The sequence below is a fragment of the Zonotrichia albicollis genome, chromosome 4 (genome assembly GCF_047830755.1).
Source record: "Zonotrichia albicollis isolate bZonAlb1 chromosome 4, bZonAlb1.hap1, whole genome shotgun sequence".
In the NCBI taxonomy this organism is placed as follows: Eukaryota; Metazoa; Chordata; class Aves; order Passeriformes; family Passerellidae; genus Zonotrichia; species Zonotrichia albicollis.
This window is the reverse complement of record NC_133822.1, coordinates 37215293-37234885: the sequence shown is the minus strand read 5'-3', so window position 1 is coordinate 37234885 and position 19593 is coordinate 37215293. Positions and strand designations below refer to the sequence as shown.

The 19593-nt window shown below is 44.6% G+C and overlaps 1 protein-coding gene across 2 annotated transcripts; it reads right to left on the bottom strand.

Moving 5' to 3' along the window:
• Positions 1–9681: 9681 nt before the first annotated feature.
• PDE6H (phosphodiesterase 6H) lies at positions 9682–18570 on the bottom strand. 2 transcript variants are annotated; one of them, XM_074539540.1, is made up of 4 exons: positions 18467–18570; positions 13658–13844; positions 13359–13399; positions 9682–12489 (listed from the first exon to the last, which is right to left on the bottom strand). In XM_074539540.1, the coding sequence occupies exons 2-4, from the start codon at positions 13795–13797 to the stop codon at positions 12413–12415; spliced, it is 258 nt and encodes an 85-aa protein (XP_074395641.1). In that variant the 5' UTR covers positions 13798–13844; positions 18467–18570; the 3' UTR covers positions 9682–12412. The 2 variants fall into 2 exon arrangements, with proteins under 2 accessions (XP_074395641.1, XP_026654232.1); XM_026798431.2 differs by lacking the exon at positions 18467–18570 and adding an exon at positions 16884–17193 and having other exon boundaries at positions 9691–12489.
• Between the last annotated feature and the right edge of the window lie 1023 nt (positions 18571–19593).

Below are 19593 nucleotides of genomic sequence, written 5' to 3'. Positions count from 1 at the left end.
TGGATTCTTCAGAAATAGTTCATGAAGTCCCTGCAGACTGTAGACCACAGACTGAAAATCATTTAATAATTCTCTTTGCATGTGCCTTGCAGATTCCTGGGACACAGCCTGCTCTTCAGCAGAAAAATCAGGGTGATGCCTCACAAATGCTTTAATAGGTTATTTGAGACTGAAGCTGTGGGTTTTAGGGAGTATGTATGGCAAAAAGAACCTGATAGACAACAAAAGGGCTAAGCAACATTTAGAGTATGATAATGAATGATGTTCTTAATTTCTTTTTGCATTCAAAAATTTTCTTTATGGGGTGAGAGGTAAGTGAGTTCATGGAGTAGAAAAGGCTGGTTAGAGTTCCTCTACTGTGGCTAGATTGGGGTTTTTAATGTTAAATTTGGGTTAGGAACAGTGTGTGGCTGTTACTTTCTTCTTCAGTTATATTTTTAACTTTTGGCAAAGTTCCATAGTCTTGAAGATGTTTATTTTTACAGATTTCAGAAAACAAAATAAATAAAAACAAGCCATTTGGATCTCTGTGCTTGTATAATTCAATGTCACGACTACGACTTTTTCTGGTCAAAACCAGGACCCAGCAGCTGTTTTCTTCTGCAGCTGTGGAGAACTCAAATAATACTTGATAGTGTTAAAGGTACAAAATATTTTTTACAAAAACCCCAACCATTGTCTTTGCTTCCAGTAAGAGAAAGTTATTTATGCAACAGCTGCCAAAAGATGAAACCCATGTTATAACACTGCATTTTTCCAAGCAAGCCCATCCCAGCAGCTGGGGAGGGGCTTGCCATTGATTTTTCTACTCTAGGAAATACTTCCATGTGGGGAGAATTTATCCTGAGACACAAAGACATCATTGAGGGTGAGCATCCTGGACTCCCCTGTGCTGCTCCTGGCCCCAGGTACCACGGGACTGCTCCCCTCCTGCATGACAGGGTGGCTGTGGGACACAGCTGGAATCCTTATGCTCATCCTAAGATTCCTCCTCCACCAGCTTGGGGAAAGCTTGTAAGTGTTTATATAGATGGGGAACTTCCATGTCTTTCAGAGTCAGAAATGGGAGGCTCAGAAGGGTCTTCACTTGGCACAGCCTCACACAGAATGATTTTGCCTCAAGGCCTGTGAAGCAGGACCTAGTAGGGCAGAGGTTTTAGGGCTCAGTTTTTGCAGAGACTCTTAAAGGATGCCACTGTCATTAAAGGAGCTTTCTGATATTTCTGGCTCTAAAAAGTCCAATAAAAATTTAAGTGGGAAAACATACCAATCACCCTTATTTTCTGTATTTATAGCTTCAGTTCTCACAATGCACCACAGACATTATTGACCATACAAGGCTGCATCCTCAATAAGGACAGTCTGTGCTGGCATCTCCTGAAGTCTGGCATGGCCAGGAGCTGAGTGCCCAGCACTGTGCAGAGGGGAAGGCACGCACAGGAGCCCCTGCAGGAGCAGCAGGCAGAGCCAGCACAAGCATACTGGCAGCCCCACCAGAGCAGGACCTGTTTGGCAGCCAGTGCCACCATGCTCCAAAGGGAGCTGAAAGGAGGCAGCTGAGTACAGGGCATGGGCAGGAGGATTGGGCAGGGTGCTCCCTCCCACACCTGCAGCCTTGCCAACTCTAGCACTGGAACAGGAGCTCCTGCCACAGTCTGTGCAGGCTGCTGCTGACTGCAAATCCAAAACATGGCCATGCTTCTGCAGCTGGACTTTGCTCTGAGGCAACAGGGGTGTCCTGGATACCCTCTTGTTAAGGAAACCGTATTTACTATTAATATATTAGTAGCATCTCTCTGTTTTGAATCCCTTGGGAATCTGCAGTACTCCCTGTGCTTCTGCTATATTAAGTGTGGACCCTACCTGCTGGGTTGAACACTCAGCTTCTGTCCTAGGTGTGTCCTGCCAGCTTTCCTGAGACAATAATTCCCCACCTTAGCTTTGCTTTGAGTAACCCAAAAGATGCAATATGCCCAGTTAAGGTATTAGTGAGCATGAGGCAGTCTCCTCTGGTTTGCCATAGATGGCTAAAATATTAAACCAACAGCTACCTCATCTTTGCTAAAATATTCCTTCTTGCTAATTATTTAATGAAGGCTAAGAACTTTATCTCTTTCCACAGTAAATCCCTCATCCCCATTGCTTCAATGAACCTAGATGGTTTTACTGCTGGGATCAGCTGCCATCACTCTGGAAAAGCTGGAGTTTGACACTTGGAGTGGTGATGCCTCAAAACCAAAATGTGGAAAGAGACTAATTGCTGGAAGAAAGCACAGTTCCTTGAAACAGTGCACACAAGATCACCTGAGCTTCTCCCAAGGATCCAGAAAGCCAGTCTTGTGACAAGCTGCAGTAAATGTTAGGTGACTTATGGGTACAAGGTCAATTTTCAGCAGCTGTGGTTCTGATCCTCTGTGTAGAGAATAGCTGTGAAGTGTATTTTTTTAATCTTGAAACTACTGCTAGAACACAGTAATTGTAAAGATTATTTTATCTGCCCAACAGGAAATTTACTTAACCAACTTCCAGTAGCTTCTACTTATCTTCACCATGTCCTATCTGAATTCTTTAAATGCTGCTCCTAAGTAACACTGACTTAAAAGAAAAAACATCCTCCCCCGGTATTTAATTACAGGTGGCGTCCTAACCTCTCTAGGTAAGAAATAACATGGAGTTTTAATAGTTTTCAAATAACAAATAAATTGGAACCCAGCAATTGCAGTTGATTACCACTGGCCAAAAAATGAATGACCACAACATCCTCTTCCTGGGAGCACCAAAATTAATAGGAATAGGTTCCTTTTGTCAATATAGTACTCTTGTCTCTGCCAGGGGAAGCACTGAGGAAACTTGCAGGTAGCATCAAGTAAAACAAGTTGGGGGTTTTTATGCATTCTGAGAGAAAAAGGCCACAGATCTATTAATTTCTTTTTTTTAGGTGTGAGGGTTTATTGTGTGAACTCCTTAACTAAGGGTGTCACAGATAGTAAAAGTTTCTATAAGTTCAGAAAGTGTCTCTACTGCATCATGAAGGAACAATTTACCAAGTGCTATTGTACACAAAGACATCATCTCTGGCTCAGGATGTCCTTGAGTGCAAATCACTGGAAGCTATCAGATATGTTAGTGACATCCTGTGATATATGTAATTTGTATCTTGTCCTTTGCTACAGCTGGAGACAAAGTACTGGGTCTGAAGGACCTTTTTTCTGATTTGGTAGAGACTTTTGATTCTTGTGCTTTTCTGCACATATTTAAATTAGACACACAGCAGGCAGCAATGAAGACCTATTTTGCCTGTTCTATAGCAATAGACTAGAAAATTTGCAGTGCCTGTGCCAGGCTCGGTGGCATTGGTTTAACATACATGCCAATCTCTGTTCTTCCAATACAGGTTATTGCATTCAAACCCAGTTCTTGCTCATGGAATCCCACCTGTGCACCAGTGGGTAAGCATGGGTACTAGCCTGTCAAACACAGCTGGCATCATCCTAGTGACATCCTGTACAGTTCTGACTTGAAAGCCTCTCCAGTGGTTCTGCACAAGAGCTCTAAATTGCTTGAGCCACAGATGTTACCCTCAGCATATCTATCCCCCTTCCTGTCACACACTTTTGGTTTGAAGATCTACAGGGCACAGATCATGTGGAAAATTATTTCTGAGTTTCATTATTGCCTCTGTGAGAAATTAGCAATGTGGTTCTTATCTGAATTTGCTAAACCAGCCACCAGATATGATCTTACTTTTCTGCTGTGTATAAGGAAGACTCACCTCCTATCAGAAATAGTTCCCATGAAGACATTTCTGGGTCTGATCAAATGGCCTTTTGACCATCTCTTTAGTAAACTAAAGGGGGTTTTAGGATCTTTGATGAAAAACAACAAAACTGTTTTTTGTTACTGAGTACTGTTCAGCAGCTGAGCTGCAGCAGTGAGCTGCTCTTGTGCTCTGAGCTTGCTGTGTGCAGAGATATGTGCAAGCCCAAGTCAGTGTGAACTGTATGTTATTTGACAACTGGAGCAGCCAAAGAGGTCACCTTCTCTAACCCAGTCAGTGAGTGAGCAGCAACCCCCTTGACTTGGATGTGTGTCCAAGCTTTGGACTCATTTATCCTCTCTGTGTACATTCAGTGCCTTGTCACAAAGCTCAAGGGACTGAAGTGCCTATGATACAGATTTTTAAGTAAAGTCAAAGTGAAGACATGGGAAGGACAGAGAATGGATTTTGCACTGTTATGTAGCTCCCAGCCACAATTACAGTTTGAAAGCAAGCCAGAGGATTTGTTCTATTGGGAATACTTGGGACATTTATTTGAGGTTCAGAGAGAAATTCCAGGTGGCTCCCACAGTATGATTTTTCTCAGACCTTTGAAAGATGTGATTTAAGATTTCCTCTGTAACTAAATAATTAAAACTAGCAACAACTTCCTCCTGTTTGCAATTTAGTTAATATTAAATTTGTCTCTATTGTTTTTGTCTGAAGGAACTTGGGAATCCAGTTAATTTAGAGAGATAAAGAAATAATGTTCTTCTGAGAGTAGGCACCCAAAGGCTTCAAGCTCCTCATGTTCTATCACTGTATCAGCCCTGGGCTGGGATATGAGGGTAAGGAAATATTTCTTCCTGAAGAGTTTATCAATAGTATCTTGTCATCAGGGCAGCTAATTATTTAGGTTAAATGCTGCTTGGAGTTCTTGAATTCTTATGAGTGCACATTTTATACACATACAAAAGCCTTTTCAATCAGACAGTTCACTGGTTTGCAGCAGGTTGGAGGATTTTTTGGAGGTTGACCTGATCCTAAGCTTATGGAAGTCAGTGCAAAAACTCCAAAGAGAATCCTGGCTTTAATTCAAGGAATTAAGTTGTATGCCTTAATGCCATAGGATATTATTGCACTAAAGAGCTTATTAAGATTAAAATGGGATTAGGCATTACTATGAATGAATGCAAAAAGTTTACATGGCTGGGATAAAGCTTCAAAGCTTTATTCCACATTTCAGGGAAATGGTTCTAGACTGAAGCAAAGAAAAATATATTACATATCATAGCATCATACACAATGCAGCGCATGTTGTGCCTTCCAAAGTGAGAAACCTGGCGCTGATGGTGGGATATGGAACGAAAATCTTACTGTATTTTCCAAAAGAAGTAGTTCTCACTGAAGAGTGAAATGAAAATGTCTTGTGTGCTTCCATGTTCTCTGTTTTGAGCTTGAGATTTTTGCTGTTTTCTTCATATTTATTTTTCAGCAGCTGAGAATTCAGCATCTCACTTTGTCTTGTTATCAGAAGCTCACAGATGGCTGCTAAACAGAGCTTCCTATGTACTTAGCTTTGATATTATAACGGTTGAGCAAGAGTTTCATATGAAAAGCAAACTTTCTATACATCACTAGAGTACAGCTTGAGAAACAGCAGCAGTGGAGATGGCCTGGTGTGACTCCTGCAGGAACTACGCCTGTTCTGTACCAGATGTTCTCTGCAGGGGATTCTTGGATGCTTTCTACAACAGTCACACATGAACTGACTATCAGAGCCTTCCCAGTTCCCATGGGGACCATGTTTTCCCAAGGAAGGTATTTATCAGGATTTCTTGATAACAGCTAGTTAATATTTTGATGTTATTTTCAGACAGTTCTTCCTTGTTTCATCCTTGCTAATATTTATCCTCCTTTGTTATCTATACCCCACAGCTACCTCCAGGTGGGAATCATAACTCCACCTGGCTCTTTCAGGGGGCTGTGCATGCTGGAGCAACTTCCCTGATGCCTGTGGAGTCCTAACTCCTCCTTTCTTCATTTTTGTTTACTCTTCATCCCCCTTCTACATGAGTTCAAAATACAGAACAGTTTATCAGCTTTTGTCCTCAAAATCCTGGAACTGAATGGAGCTTTGTGGATGGGGATGCAATGGTGTTAAGATCCTCTCAGATTTATCACAATATAGCTTCTTGTGGTACTCTTTCTGTACAGGCAGCTTTAGTTCAAAATTGCCTCCTTTGCTGACCATATTTCATTCCAATGCAATTGTTGACTTGCTTTCCCTCTGCTCTTGTCTGAGACTGGTGCTTACCAGATCACCTAGTTTCAGGTTTGTGTTTGAAAGGATTTAACCCAGTGTCTCCATCTGTCTGTTCCTCATCCCAGCTGTCTGTAGGTGACCTGGCCAGGTACTGACATTTTCAAGACTGTCTGAGCTGCATCTTTGCAGTGCCCCCTTATTAGTGAAGTTCAGCATCCTCAGGCTGGAGAATAGCCTTGCTTGGAGATCAGGGTTATAACTCATTCATTAGTTCACAGTGGTGTACTTACAAAGTGCCTGGAAAGACCTTGGTCCCAGGGAATGTTTCTGGTAAAACTGCAGTTGCTAAAGCCAGATCTAATACAACTTGTTGTTTTCCACATGGTTGCCCTTCTGTTATTTTGCTTCCCTTACCATCAGACCTGCAGCCAGTTCCCTGGTGCAGCCAGATGCAAGATTGCTATGCCCATGCCAGCAGCTGTCTGGGTGATACAGATTTGAGCTGGCTTGAACCCAGATAGCTCTTGTGAGATGAGCAAATGCATTTGCCGTCTCCTTGTGCCTAGAGAAACCAATGTGGTGTTTTGATCAAGCAATGGGAGTTTGTGCCTCAGGTCACTAGTGGGGCAGAAACCTCTGTAGGGCTGAGGAATTGGCCTTGCCTTCCATCTGCCTATAGCCTGTGTGCCCCTCTACAGCCCCTGTAAACCTGCCTAGGTCATGCTTCCAGCCCCTGCAAACCTGCCTAGGTCATACTTCCAAGAGATGTGTTCCAGCAGCCCTCAGTGGTGGGGGTTTTAATGATCCTGGGATTTCTATCTGTTGCTCCTTTTGGTGTCCTGTCCAGAGGTGAAGGGAAGTAAAACATGGGTTTATCGAGTTCTCCTAATAGCACAAGACATAGATTTTCCCACTGATGTTATTCCTGCTCCCCTACTCTGTCACTCATGATCACAGGGTCGCTGTGGTGGTAGTCTGGAGCTCCCACACTTTGGTGTGTTTTTCTCCAAGCTCTCTTCCTTCCTGGGTGGTTGTGCAGCCACAGCCTCCCAGAGAGAGCAAGGGACCGAGTTCAGCTTGCTCAGTGCTTTATGAATGATTTTTGCCTTGTGTGGATGCTCTTCTTCAGCATTATAACAAGCTCAGAATTCCTGCAAGTGCTCCTTGGCCAGCTGCTACACCCTCTGTGTCTGGCACAGAGCTCAGGGCAAAGCAGCTTTCTGGGGCTTCACCACAGTCCTTATCTGTGTTCTCCATGTTTTTGAAGGTATCATTCCTTCCTGTGGACTTTTCCTGTGCTGACCACTCTCCTGACCAAGGTGTCAGGGTACCAAAGGCATTCTTCATTCCCAGTGCCTCCCTGTGTAAAGTCCTACTCTTCACAGGGTAGTGTAGTTTGTCTATTTCTGTCACATCCCGGGTCTGCTCTGACATCTGGGCAGCCTGTTGTGTGTGGAGTACGTGCTGCTGATTGCTATGCTCAGCCACTTCATTTACAGCCTCAGGAATGTGAGAGGCCCCCAGAAAAACGCCAGAGGCAAGAATGTGTTTGAAAAATTCCTGAAGGCTTTGATAGAGAAGGTATTCTTTTCACCCAGCAGGAGCAGCAACACAAAAATTCTCACCATATTTATGCTAAACTTCAAGAAGAGGAACAACATAAAATGTGAGAGCACATGCTAAAGGTAAGTTGAAAGTGACAGAATTCAATCCAATCATTATTTCCCCCCTGCACAGAGGCTTCAGCCACCCCACTCCCTCCAGGTGGATCACAGTTGGTGTGGAAAAGGCTCAGAGCCATAAATGCTCCCTGCCTTGGTCTGTCAGGACAAACTTTGGAGGTGCAGGTGCCTAACATTAGGGTACTGAGCTGATCCCAGCTCCAACAGCCCCGGCAGCCCCATGGGGGGGACTGGGAATAAGGCTTCAAAGTTAAGCAGTCTGGTATTAAGGAAATTCCAGAGCTGAGCACATTTATAAGCATGTGATACGACATTTATTCTAATTGCATAATCTTATGTTCTGTCTTTTTTTTTTTTTTTTTGTTTTCAAATCTGTCTAGATTTGCATCACAGTGGTGTGGTGATGCTGAAACAGACTGCCGGCTGGGATAACCTGCCCACCCTATGGAGCATTACATAAATGCTCTCAAAAATAGACTTTTTGTTCCTCAGATCTCCAAGCTGAGGCCCTGGATCTTACTGTCTGAGTGAGATCTGACTCAGAGAAAATAAGACTCACTAATGAGTACTTACAGCTGCAACCACAACTAATGACAGCTGCATTTTAAACTTCAAGATAAAATGTTAAGTACTCTGGAAAATCAAGTATTGAAGACCTAAAAGTGGTGGGTAGTCTCAATTTGCCTAACTCTCAAAATCCCATTTATAAAATAGAAAAGTGCCCCACAAAACACAGAGTGATATTTTTTAGCCTACACCTTATTGATCAATACCATAGGAAAATGTGACAGTGGTGTGATACTGAGTGAGATGCTGATTTGAAAACTGCTGGAGGATGGTAATTTTGCACTAGTGCTCTTCAGGTCTCCTGAAGTATCCTGAAGTCTCCTGAACACCTTACTCTGAGGGTTTGGTGTTTTTTTTTTTTTTTTTTTTTTTTTTTTGTTTTTTTTTTGTTTTTTTTTTAATTTTTTTTTAAATTTTTATTTTAAACTGAGATTCCTGAGGTGATTTAGATTGGAAGGAGGGAGTGTGAGGAGGGGAGAGGGAAGCAAGACAAGTGCTTCTCACTTTTCCTAAGGTTCATTCTTCTTTTCTTGCAGAGATTTGGGTTTAATTAACTTTTTCACTAGAGTCAGAAACTGGGGTCAGTGAGGATGAGACTCACAATTTGGTTATGGCTTTAAGTAGATATAAATACATGAGACAATGTTTTTCTGGCTTTCAAAATGTGGTTGGGAAGGGTTGTGTAAAAAGCTCTCACAAAGGGAGTCCTGGACAACTCATATTTGTATCTCACAGGATAGAGAACATTCAAAAGACAAAAGACCTTCAATTGGACACCCAGTAACGAGTTGCAAGGAAAAACCTCCAAAGATGGCATGAAAGAAAACATTCCAAGGCTGAGATTTGACAGCATAACACAAGAAGGCAATTGCACTTGACCAACTTGAAACCCCTATGGACGCCTAGAAAGTTCAGCAACAGAAAGAAGCAAGAGGGGATGAGTGTTTGCAGCTCTGTCTCGCAGCCATGGCACTGAGAAGGAACTAAGTGGCATTCACATCTCAGCAATTCTTTGCTATATGGTAGAAAACATGCTGACATTCATTGGCACTGAGTCCTAGAAGATGTAGCTGGCCAAAAGATTTCAGCCTGAAGGAAACCATGTGCAACACTTTTGGGAGAACATACCAGTCATCACTCAGGAAAAAACTGCTTCTCAGATGATATCACAGTCAGTCTTTATTGCCTATTGTTTGGAGATAAATAGCTGTTTTTCTCTAATGAGACATGATAAGTGACTTTCAGGGCTTTCCCCAGGAAAGGAAAGGATTTCAGAAAGAAAAGCTAAGTCATCTGCCTTTCCCTGGCTATATTTTGTAAGCAAGTCAGACTACATTCTTAGGATTTTTAAAACATTTTTTTATTAATTTTTATTCCTTTTGACATGTTTTTATAGTAAAATAACAGAGAATAATGTATTACAATGCATATAGAGTGAAGTCCTTCAACAAGCTGCTTTAACACATTTGCTTTCTTGCAACATAGCCATCTCTCACTGAAAAATGAAAGTTTCAGGAATTATGGCTCATTAAAAAAAACTCAGAACCTCAGAAAAAGCAACCATGAGTGTGTTTTAAAACTCTTCTTCTAAGCCTCAAAATTCCTTACAAGTAAAGGAATGAATGTGATTCCTATTAATGAATAGAAATTATTTTTAAAATAACTAACAAACTGTGTTGGCTCAAAACACCCATCTTCTGATACAGCTCATCAGCTAGGTATGAGAACTGGGTTATGTGTGCATTCCTGCTGGACTCCTCTAGGAAGGAGAATGGGGAAGTCCTCTGATGGGAACTGGGGCTGTGGCAATCAGGGGGGGAACTACACCAGGACCTGATTTGTTGAAACCTCAATCCCTGGACTAAGGAGAATTTTGCTTTTACCCCAGTTTTTTCTGACAAGGTATCTCACTGTCTGTGGACTGTTTTCCCAAGGTCTGGGATGAAAAGGGAGCAAAATGATGAATTAGAATTTCCTTCTCTTGTTTTTGTCGAGTTTAAAAAAGGGAAAACTCAACTAAAATAGAGGCAGCCAGCTTGAAAGATTTAAAATTGGATCTAATGGGTCTTTTCCCAGAGAGAAGAGGACAGACTGAGAAGGTGGAAAAAGGATCATATTAACAGGATGGCATAATGGGAGGGAGAGCATGAGAGCATTGCCATACAAGCATTCACATTTAAATGCAGAAGGAGAGGGCTAGTACAGGAGCTTGGAAAAAAAAGAAATCAGCTCCCTATAGTAAAAGCTAAATAAAAGGTCATTTATATAAAGAACACTTAGGGAAAGAAGAAAAGCATTAGAAGGTGAGAAAGGCAGGAGAAGCTGGAAGCAAGTGGAAAGGGCAGAGTGCCTCTGGCCAAGGAAATAGCTGCGGCTGCAATTAGCTAAATGGTACAGGGCTCTGCGCTGTGATGGTGCTGCGGCTCTGAACACTCCACGCTCACTGCTGCGTCTAATGGCAGCAGGGCTGGATAATAAAGGCTGTACTCTGGACTGCCAACAGGAATTCATTCCCTTTAGCTTTGGTGCCCCAGCTATATTTTAACTGAAAACTGTGAGTTTTATTTCTGGAATAACAGTAGCAGATATCAATGGCACTGCCATGGATTTATATCAATGCTTTTTGTGTGGGGATCAATCATTTAGACAGGATTTACTCTCCTCTCCACAATCACTCCTTGCTCCCATGAACATGTTCAGCCTAGGAAAGATAAGATAGGGGAAGGCAGTTCTTATGCAATGAGGCTTCTTAAGCTAAAAGCAATGACTAAAAATTCCACCTCCTCTTATGAATACTATGTAGCTACAACAAACTTGCTCCTTGCCTGCAAACAAGCCAAAAACCCTTCCCTAATGCCAGGGGATCTCGGTGCCTTCCCTGAACGTTTGAGTGGCTGTGGGTGCCTCACCAGTGGGCAGCACTCACTGCCAGAGAGCAGCAGGCACAGATCGATGGGGTTAAGTGGATTTCTCTGTGCTTGTCTGCATGGACACATCCCGCCCTTCCCCTGCCTCCCCGCCTGCTCTGCTCTTACTTCTCTCTGGGGACACCGCTTGCCTGCTTGTCCAGAGCCTGAAATTGCCAGGGAGTGAAGAAAGAAAAGCCTTCCTACTTAGGAGGGGCAGGGTGAAGGGAGACTTGTCCTATGCTAAATACAGGGAAGAGAGAGCAATTACTGCAATATCATTTTCTGCTGCATGTGGCAGGACCGCTGGCACAGCCTGGTGACAGACCATAAGGATTCTCTGTCTTAATAAGCAGCAAGCATGTCCTGGGGAGCAAATGTCTCATGTAAATATGTATTGGCATGGGGACAGGTGTCACACAGGGCTTGCCATCAAAGGAGAGGAAATGCAGCATCATTTGGAGGGCTGCTTCTTTGGAACTGCAACCACAAAGGAATGAATAATAGGATTAATTCACTTAGCTATTGATCTCAGATGCACACATTTTCATTTAACATTATGAGAACAGCCAGACTCTCATGGTTCATAGCCTGTGGGCAGCACAGCAGAGACAGCATTTGCAAGCCCTTTTCCCCATTTGCTGATGAGGTAAATCTTAGCAGCACGTTCCTTATGGTGAGCCGCTGGGGAAGGATCTCCTATGGAAAACAGCCTAATGTCTGGACTGGTGTGACTCTAATGCTGCTCTCTACAGATGTACTCTGAGCAAATAACTGGTGGCCCAAATAACACGGGGATCTACCCATGGAAATTCTACATAGAAAGCTGAAGAAAGGAGGGAAGGAAGAAAACAGAATAGGCTGATTTAATTATGTCTGGACATACATGCACACAATATCTCAGCTAATCAGGGAAAAAGTTCAGATACAGCCTCCCCGTATTGCCATAAACATTGAAGACCTATGACAGTGAGAGAAGAAAGAATATGGTGCAGGGAGACATTAAGACATTTTTCAGTAGTTTCATCACATGGAACATGAGGTCTGCTCAGGGTCCCAAATAACTTCTTTGCCAAATTAACCTGCAAAGTTAAGTTTCTCATAACTAGCTCTTACAAAACCACCCTGCCCATAAGCAAGCGGATGCAAGGGCCAAAAGTAAGTGTCAAAGGTGGTAAAGACCATGCTGGGGTCTGTGGAGTCACCAGGTGACACCAGCAGAGATGCTGACACCTTAGATGATCCCGAACTGGGCCAGCTCGTGCAGTTCCAGATGGCTGAAAGCTTCCCATGGGCAAATCACGGTGATATCTGCAAAAGAGGGAAAATGACAAATGTGTTCTCGTAGCCCAATGCACTCCTTGGATTTATTTTTTTTATTAATGGAAAGGCTGATTTGCTCAGGAAACATTAACAAAAATGAGATTCCGTTTGAAGGTTAAATGGGCAGATGAGCATTTCCAATCTGGTACTACCTGTCAGACCAAACCAAATCAGTGTTCTTTCTCTCTGTGAGCAAAAAGCAAGCCAGCAGTTCCTAGTCTCTTCAGTGACTAGGTAAACTGGTGTAAAAGTTAATTCCAGTTATGTGGTTTCTCCTGTTCTTATAAATTACCTGTAGTCAAACTGTGATCTCCTTGAAGACATGTGCAGTTTTAGATCAGATGCTGAATAATTTGGCCTACAATATTCAGGATCTATAACTCTCTCTTCATCAAAACTTCAAACTTCTGACTGGCTACAGCTCATCCAATGCATGCTTCTCAATCCCAGATGGGTACATAAAATTCTTAAAATTAGGATTCTGATGACAACACAAACACTTGACCATCTGGGATTTAGTTTCTGTGATTTTTTGGTATTAATAGCTTCGCATTTAGCATTTATTTAAGAATCTCATGCTGCTAAAATTCTTAGCCAGAGTATTAGCAGAAAACAAACAAGTACTTCTGCAGCCCAGTGTAGGTAGTCTGAAGCTGAAACATACATAAATAGTCTTTTCTTCACATAGTGTATAAGCATGAATGTGGCAGCTTGGGCAGGCAGAACTAGTCTTCAATGGTGACCCTGAGAGCTGCAGACAGGTCAGGGGAACAGAGGCCACCCCAGAATCCTCTCCCATGATCAAGTTAGTCTACGCTATGCTAAAGCAGGACACGACAACGTCCTGGAGAGCTTACCTGTGCCCAGCCCCTCCATGCCTGGGATGTCATCTCCAAACCTAGGAGAGGAAAGAGCAGGTAAGGAGTGAGTTTGGGGCAGCAGCAGGGAAAGGGGAGATGCCCCAAGCCCCCAGCCAAGGAATAAGAATTGTGGGTAGGGAGCAGAGGAGGAGCAGAAGAGGAGCAGCTCCAGGCTGGAGAGCCGAGGGGGCAGGAGGAAGCCATCTCCTTGCCCAAGGAAGATGCACAGAAGCACAATGTAGCAGTGGGGAGTGACTCAACTAGCACGGTTTCTTTCCTCTCCACAATTCCCTTACCCTCTTACTCCTTTTTTGGGGGGCTTGCTCTTGAACTGCCTTGTCTGTCTCTGCTTGAACTTGGGGGGCCCCTTGCGCGGTGTGGTGGGGCCGGTGGGAGCATCGCCGGTGTTGAGGTTGGCGGCCGGGGTCTCGCTCATCGCTGGGCTGTGGGCAGCTGGCACGGGCCTCTCTCAGATCCCTCTGTCTGCAAGACAACAGCAAGGACTGGCACAACGCTCTGCTTATCTGTTCTAGGCATCAGTAGTCAGATGACAGAAGTATGGAAAATATAATTGTGACAGGATTAAAGATAATGGTATTATAGATAAAGAAAGATTGTAATGAGTACAAATTAGGCAGGGTAGTGCTGCCTTTCATCTGGCATGCTGGAATTAAGATGCCAAACAAAGAGCACTTGAGCTAAGGCCAAAAAGACATTTACCCCATGGTGCAATGTCTTGCAGAGCCATGGAGACTAACACCTCCTCTCTCCTCAAACACAGCTGCAGTCTTGGAGACAGGTTGCTGCAGAAGCTTGCCCCATAATTTAGGTAAAACTGGAAGTTTAATGCCAATGCTGGAGTTTTTTAATAGCATTGGTAAGGTTTTTGCTTACTGCTTCAGGACCTGACTACTACAGGAGCCATGAAGACACATGTATGGCTTAGAGAAATATCCTGTCCTTGGGAATCACCATGATATTCTTCACCTGTTCTCATACTTGTGCCTAAGCATTACCTTTGGAACACTGATGGATGTGGGATGCTGGGCTGGAAGGGTCCTTTGTCTGCGTGGAGCTGCAATTAGGGCCCAACATTTGTCAATACCAAACTCATGGGAAATAGCACAAGATTGTTGCAAGATTGTGCAGAAGGCTAAGGCATCACACTAGAGGCTATCTTTTAGGCAGAAGTTAATTTCATAAATTTCTCAGGATTTAGAGGAATAAAGCCTGTAACTTTGCCCAGGATATGTCCACTTTGGTATTTTTGAGCACTATATTACATGTGCTGACTCCTCTTCACTATACTGTACATGACCCAAACTCCACAGGGGATAAATAGTTATCAAGGAGCAATTTCTGTTTCGGAGACATGTCTCCTGTCTTCGACAGCAGAACTACTGCACTCTGAGCCTTTTGCTTCCTTCCCAGAGAGGACAGCTATAACTCTCACCAGTGCCCAAAGGGAAGCAACCAGCCCTTCATCAAATTTTGTGCTAATTAGTATGCCATTAGTAATATAATGGTCTGAACAAGTGCAATTATGGATAAAAATAAATGTAACTTCTTTCTTTCTTCCTTGAAGTCACATTTTCCCCATGACTGTTATATATCTCCTATCTCCAGGTGATGTAATCGCTGATGGAATTAACTTCAGGATTTGGTTCTAAAGACTAATCTCATTAGGTCACCATAGTACTCTGGCTTAATCCCCAACATCACCTGCCGTGACACTCTGGACTTCTAATCTCAGCACTATAAATGTCATCAAAGATTTCTTTCCTTATTCTAAAGAGAGTTCATTCCTTTATCCTGAAATAGCCAGAACATTGGAAAGCAAATCCTTATATACAAGGAGAAAGATCATCTGAGCAATCCTCCTGTTTCACTTCCACATCCATGTAAGGTGAAGAGCCATATTTCTGTATCTGTGGCAGTCTGGAAATACTTCATCCAGAGCATCTTTCCATCTGTGGTGGCAGTAGGATGGTTCCAAATAATGGCACCTAGAGGCAGGCTAGTTCTTCTGTCACTTGTGGTCAGGCTTCTGTAATATCCCAAGCAGGAGACTGGACAGGTTCCAGCAGCCCCAAATGGAGCAGCAGATGGTTGTGTCTGAAGCTGCAGAATGCACAGATGCTATTCCCCCGCGTGTAACACAACGCTTCCTAAGCACACTCTGTGCCCACAAACACAAGGACCAGCTCAAACCCTGGAAGTTACTTATTTGGCTGTCTTCTCTGCAGTGCCGGAACAGTTGCCCAGTACTTACAGCTTTTTCCTCACAGCATGGTGGCAGGACAGGCAAACACTGTCACCTTCTTCTTTAACAGAATGAGAATGGAAGTGCAGTGATAGGTATGATCTGGACTGCACTGCTGGCAGGAGAGATGAAATCTTTTGACTCACAGATTTTTAGGGCCAAACTGAGAGATGAAGGCATTTTGCCTCCAAAACAAATACAGAATTTTGTCCCTCTCTGTTACTCAGGATAGGAGGAATTCAGATGATACTGCCCTACAACAAAATGCTTTGCACCAGAAAGCTGCTCCATAGCAGGTCTGCTAATGTGCCAAAGTCTATTACTATGTCTCTTTCTCAGATGTAATTCTTACCAGCAGGTCTCTGTCTCAGTGCTAGACACCACTCCTGAACTAAGAGGGACATGCATCCACTTTTAAGCACCGTGTTACTTGGCACCCTCCTCAAGGGCTGCTCCCAAAAGTACAACAGAAAAAACAAACCAGCTAACAGATTTCCATCCCTTAGGACTGATATTCAAAACTTGAAAGATGTATTTGTGCTCCATCTCCAGCTGAATTCCTGCCCGGCTTCAATAACCTCTGCTGTGCACTGGCATGTTACCTTAACCACAAATATGCCTTTGAGGGTGAAAACCTCTTTAATCAATCCTCAAGACCACACTTTGTCCCCAACTTCACTCAACAGAGGAATAGCTAATGGGAAGACTTGGCCCTTGAAGTTTCTTTTTGCCTCAGTCTGAAGTAGTTGTATCCATTTACCAGATATTCAATAACCCAGGATTTGGTAGAAAAAAGGATCTGCGCAAATCACACTTCATCCACTCTCACCTGCATGAATTCAATAAAGAGCACTCAATGAAACCTTTAGCTAGGGACATTTCTAACATTAGGGACAATTCTAACTTCTTCCTTACTAATCTCCCTTTACCTCTAATTCTCTCCATGCATCACTACAAAATGACAGAGGATGGAAAGCAACCTTAATGCCACATAACATCTTTCCTCTTGCCACTGAAATCAAGCTGCCTTCCCACCATGGAACTTGTGGGACTTGCTTGCCACCATTAGAGTCAGAGAATCTCCATTCATGCTGGAGTGGGCCCTGTCCCAGAGCATGGAAACTGCCCCAGTTCCCACACCTTGGGAACAAACTGCCCCCACACACAGCCAGACAAGCACCCCAGGATCACAGACATGATAGAAATGCCAATGGCAGCTTCTTCCCATGGGAATTTCACAGCCTTTTGTCTTACCATACCTGCTTACTTGGATAGTCCTTGGTACCAGATCAAACAGGTGGCTTGACAGACGTTCTGAGTCTCCTCTAGACCTCTGCAAGTGCTATGCTGCCTTCTCCCAGTGTTTCCTGGTCTGCCAGAGCTCCTTTGCTCCTGCCAGCAGCAGCACACAGCTCCTGGGCAAGAGCTGATGGCTGTGGGTGCAAAGACTGTTGAGGCATAAGATCCTCTGCCATGCCCTTCCTCTGCTCCCTCCTCTGACGAGGTGTTACCTAATTGCCCCTGACAGCATTTCTGCTCAGTCGAGGGCTTAATCCTCTAGGTAAGAGCTTTGCTTGCATCTGAATGCTAATTATACCTAATACACATTAATGGGCTTATCTCAGTTGCGTCAGAAATCCCACCTCGGGGTTGTTGGCCAGGTTAATCATCCTTCTTTTAGTTTTATTTAAATTCAAAGGGGCTTGAATACTACTGACGAATGCTGACTCTTTAATCTGCTCCATCCTTAATCTCTGACTCCCTGTGGAAAATGTCTCTGGCAGATAATGTAGATGCATCACTTGATCTTCTTTTCTTTTTTCAGACCATTCTGGTGTAGGAACTTATCTTCCCCTGTCCAAAGCTTTCAAAAATACAGATTCCTCCATGTGCACATGTCTTACACTGCCTCAGGGTGTCAGACACAGATCCTCCATGACCCATGGCCCTCCATGCAGACACTCTTCTGTGAGTAGAGAGGAACCAGAGGGAAACATCCTTGTGTTCACATTCTCTTTATGGGTTTTTTGCATGCTCGGATCTTGGCCTCGGGAGAGCCACCTGCATCATCCTTTCAGGTTTTTGTCAGGGAGTATCAAATCCAGGGCCTTTGAGGAGTCTCACAGCTCCAGCCTCAATTGCTTGAGGTGGCTGATCATAGTGATGGGAAGAAGTCCATGGAGGTTCAGCCCTTTCTGCTCCTGTGTCTTACACAGGATTTCAAATCCTTCATTCTGGCAGCAGTTTTAAGACCAAGAACAGGTGAAAGAGGATGCAGTCTAAGAGACAGAAACTCATTTCCAGTAGAACTATATTCCCAAGTGGGATCACTGGAAAGACTATCCCAGTTAAGAGAAGGGATTCAGTGGCAGCAGAGGTACAGCACCATGTTATGAACTCCTCATGGCTGTGCCCTGCAGGTGTGGCTGGGCACTGGGGCAGGGAACACCAGCTGCCTGTCTCAGCTGCTCCCTGGCAGCCCCCCAGTGCTGCTCTCAGCAGCCTCAGCCAGCTGAGGACACAAACCAGGGGGTTCCAGGGAGCCCCAGCCCAGGGGTTCCTCAGCAAGAGAACTGAGCAGCCCCTGCTTGTACAGCCACGTTTGAGACAAACCCCTGCAGCAGCACCTGCCCTAATGATAGAGGAAGCAAAGCAACCACGCAAGAATCACAACTCCCTCTCCCAGCTACTCGATCTGTTCACGCTCTCCAAGCACCAACACCCAAATTTTCCCCCATGGAGTTTTAATCTGGACTTTTCTCTCCCCTGGGTTTTTCAGCCAGTTCCTTTTCCATCCCCCTGCCCCCCTTGCTATTGCCTTGAGCTCCCAGGGAACACTCACAGTGCCAAGGGCTCCTCTTGCAAATCATTCAACTCCCGTCCTCCAGCCTGGGCAGGAAGAGTCTCGAGGTGTCCCTTGTCCTCCAGATATACCCTGCCACCAGGTGACACCAGGCCATCCCTCGTGGGCGGTGTCTGCACAGCAGGGCTGGAAGGGGGGAGCACTGTGGGACCAGGGCTGGGCAGGCACAGCTCCAGCAAGGTCTGGAGGAGCAGCAGAGCCTCAGCACATTCCTGAGGGGTGATGTGCCCCTTCCTGCAAGAAGGTGGTGGCTTCTCTGGAGCTTCTGGGGGACATCTCTGGAGAAGCAAAGAGAAATAAAGAAATAACCTGGTCTTTGAGGGGTGCTGATTCTTGGAAACACAAGTGTCTGCATGGGCCAGGGAAGGGAGGATTCCCTATCCCTCTCCTGTGCTGGTGAATGCCTGGAGGGGTTTCCAGTGAACCTCTCAGAGGTGCTGCAGGGGTGAAGACACACCTTATAGAGCCATGCACACAGCTAGGCCAGTGCCAGCAGGACTGAGTCTGCTCAAGGAGTCCTAGGGAATGCTGCTGAGTTGCTGCAGGGCTCAAGGGAAGCAGATGGGAAGGCAGGGGCAGAATGGGAACCTTTGTGTTGCACATGGGTGGCCAACCAGTCACTCCTGAGGCCCAAGGTGTTGGCCTGAGGGAACAGCCAGGTCTCATCTGGGTACCAGCACCATTGTCACTGGAAGGGGCCCTCAGAGGCAGAGCTGAAGCCATTCTCCAGCCCACCAAAACTCCATGTGTGGCAATGCACTCTGTTTTATACCCAGCCCTTGGTATCTCCCATGTGTTCTAATAGCCTGCTGTAACTGCCTGGAAGATCAGTGTCAGAGATGGGGAAAGAGTTGGTGGAGTCTCAGGGTGAAAAGAGAAGGTCCAGAGTCCTGCAAAAAGGTGCTGGGAGATCATTCTCATTCTCAGCTGCAGCAGTGCCTCAGCCACGGCCTGTAACCTGTTAACCACAAGGCTAACAACCCTCAGGGGCTCTTGGGCCTGGTGAAGCACTTCACACTTACCCTTGTTGAGCACCCTCCTCACTGCACAAGATCAGGCCTGGCAGGACTGAAAATAATCCCAGTAAATGGAGCAGCAGCAGGAGA

Bases quoted from the DNA above. Each gene is read 5' to 3' on its own strand.
- PDE6H (XM_074539540.1), bottom strand. From the start codon at position 13,797: ATGAGCGAGACCCCGGCCGCCAACCTCAACACCGGCGATGCTCCCACC. The intron at 13,400-13,657 runs GTAAGGGAATTG...TTCCTCTCCTAG, and splicing joins CCCAAAAAAGGAGTAAGAGG to GTTTGGAGATGACATCCCAG. The intron at 12,490-13,358 runs GTAAGCTCTCCA...CCTCTTTTGCAG, and splicing joins CATGGAGGGGCTGGGCACAG to ATATCACCGTGATTTGCCCA.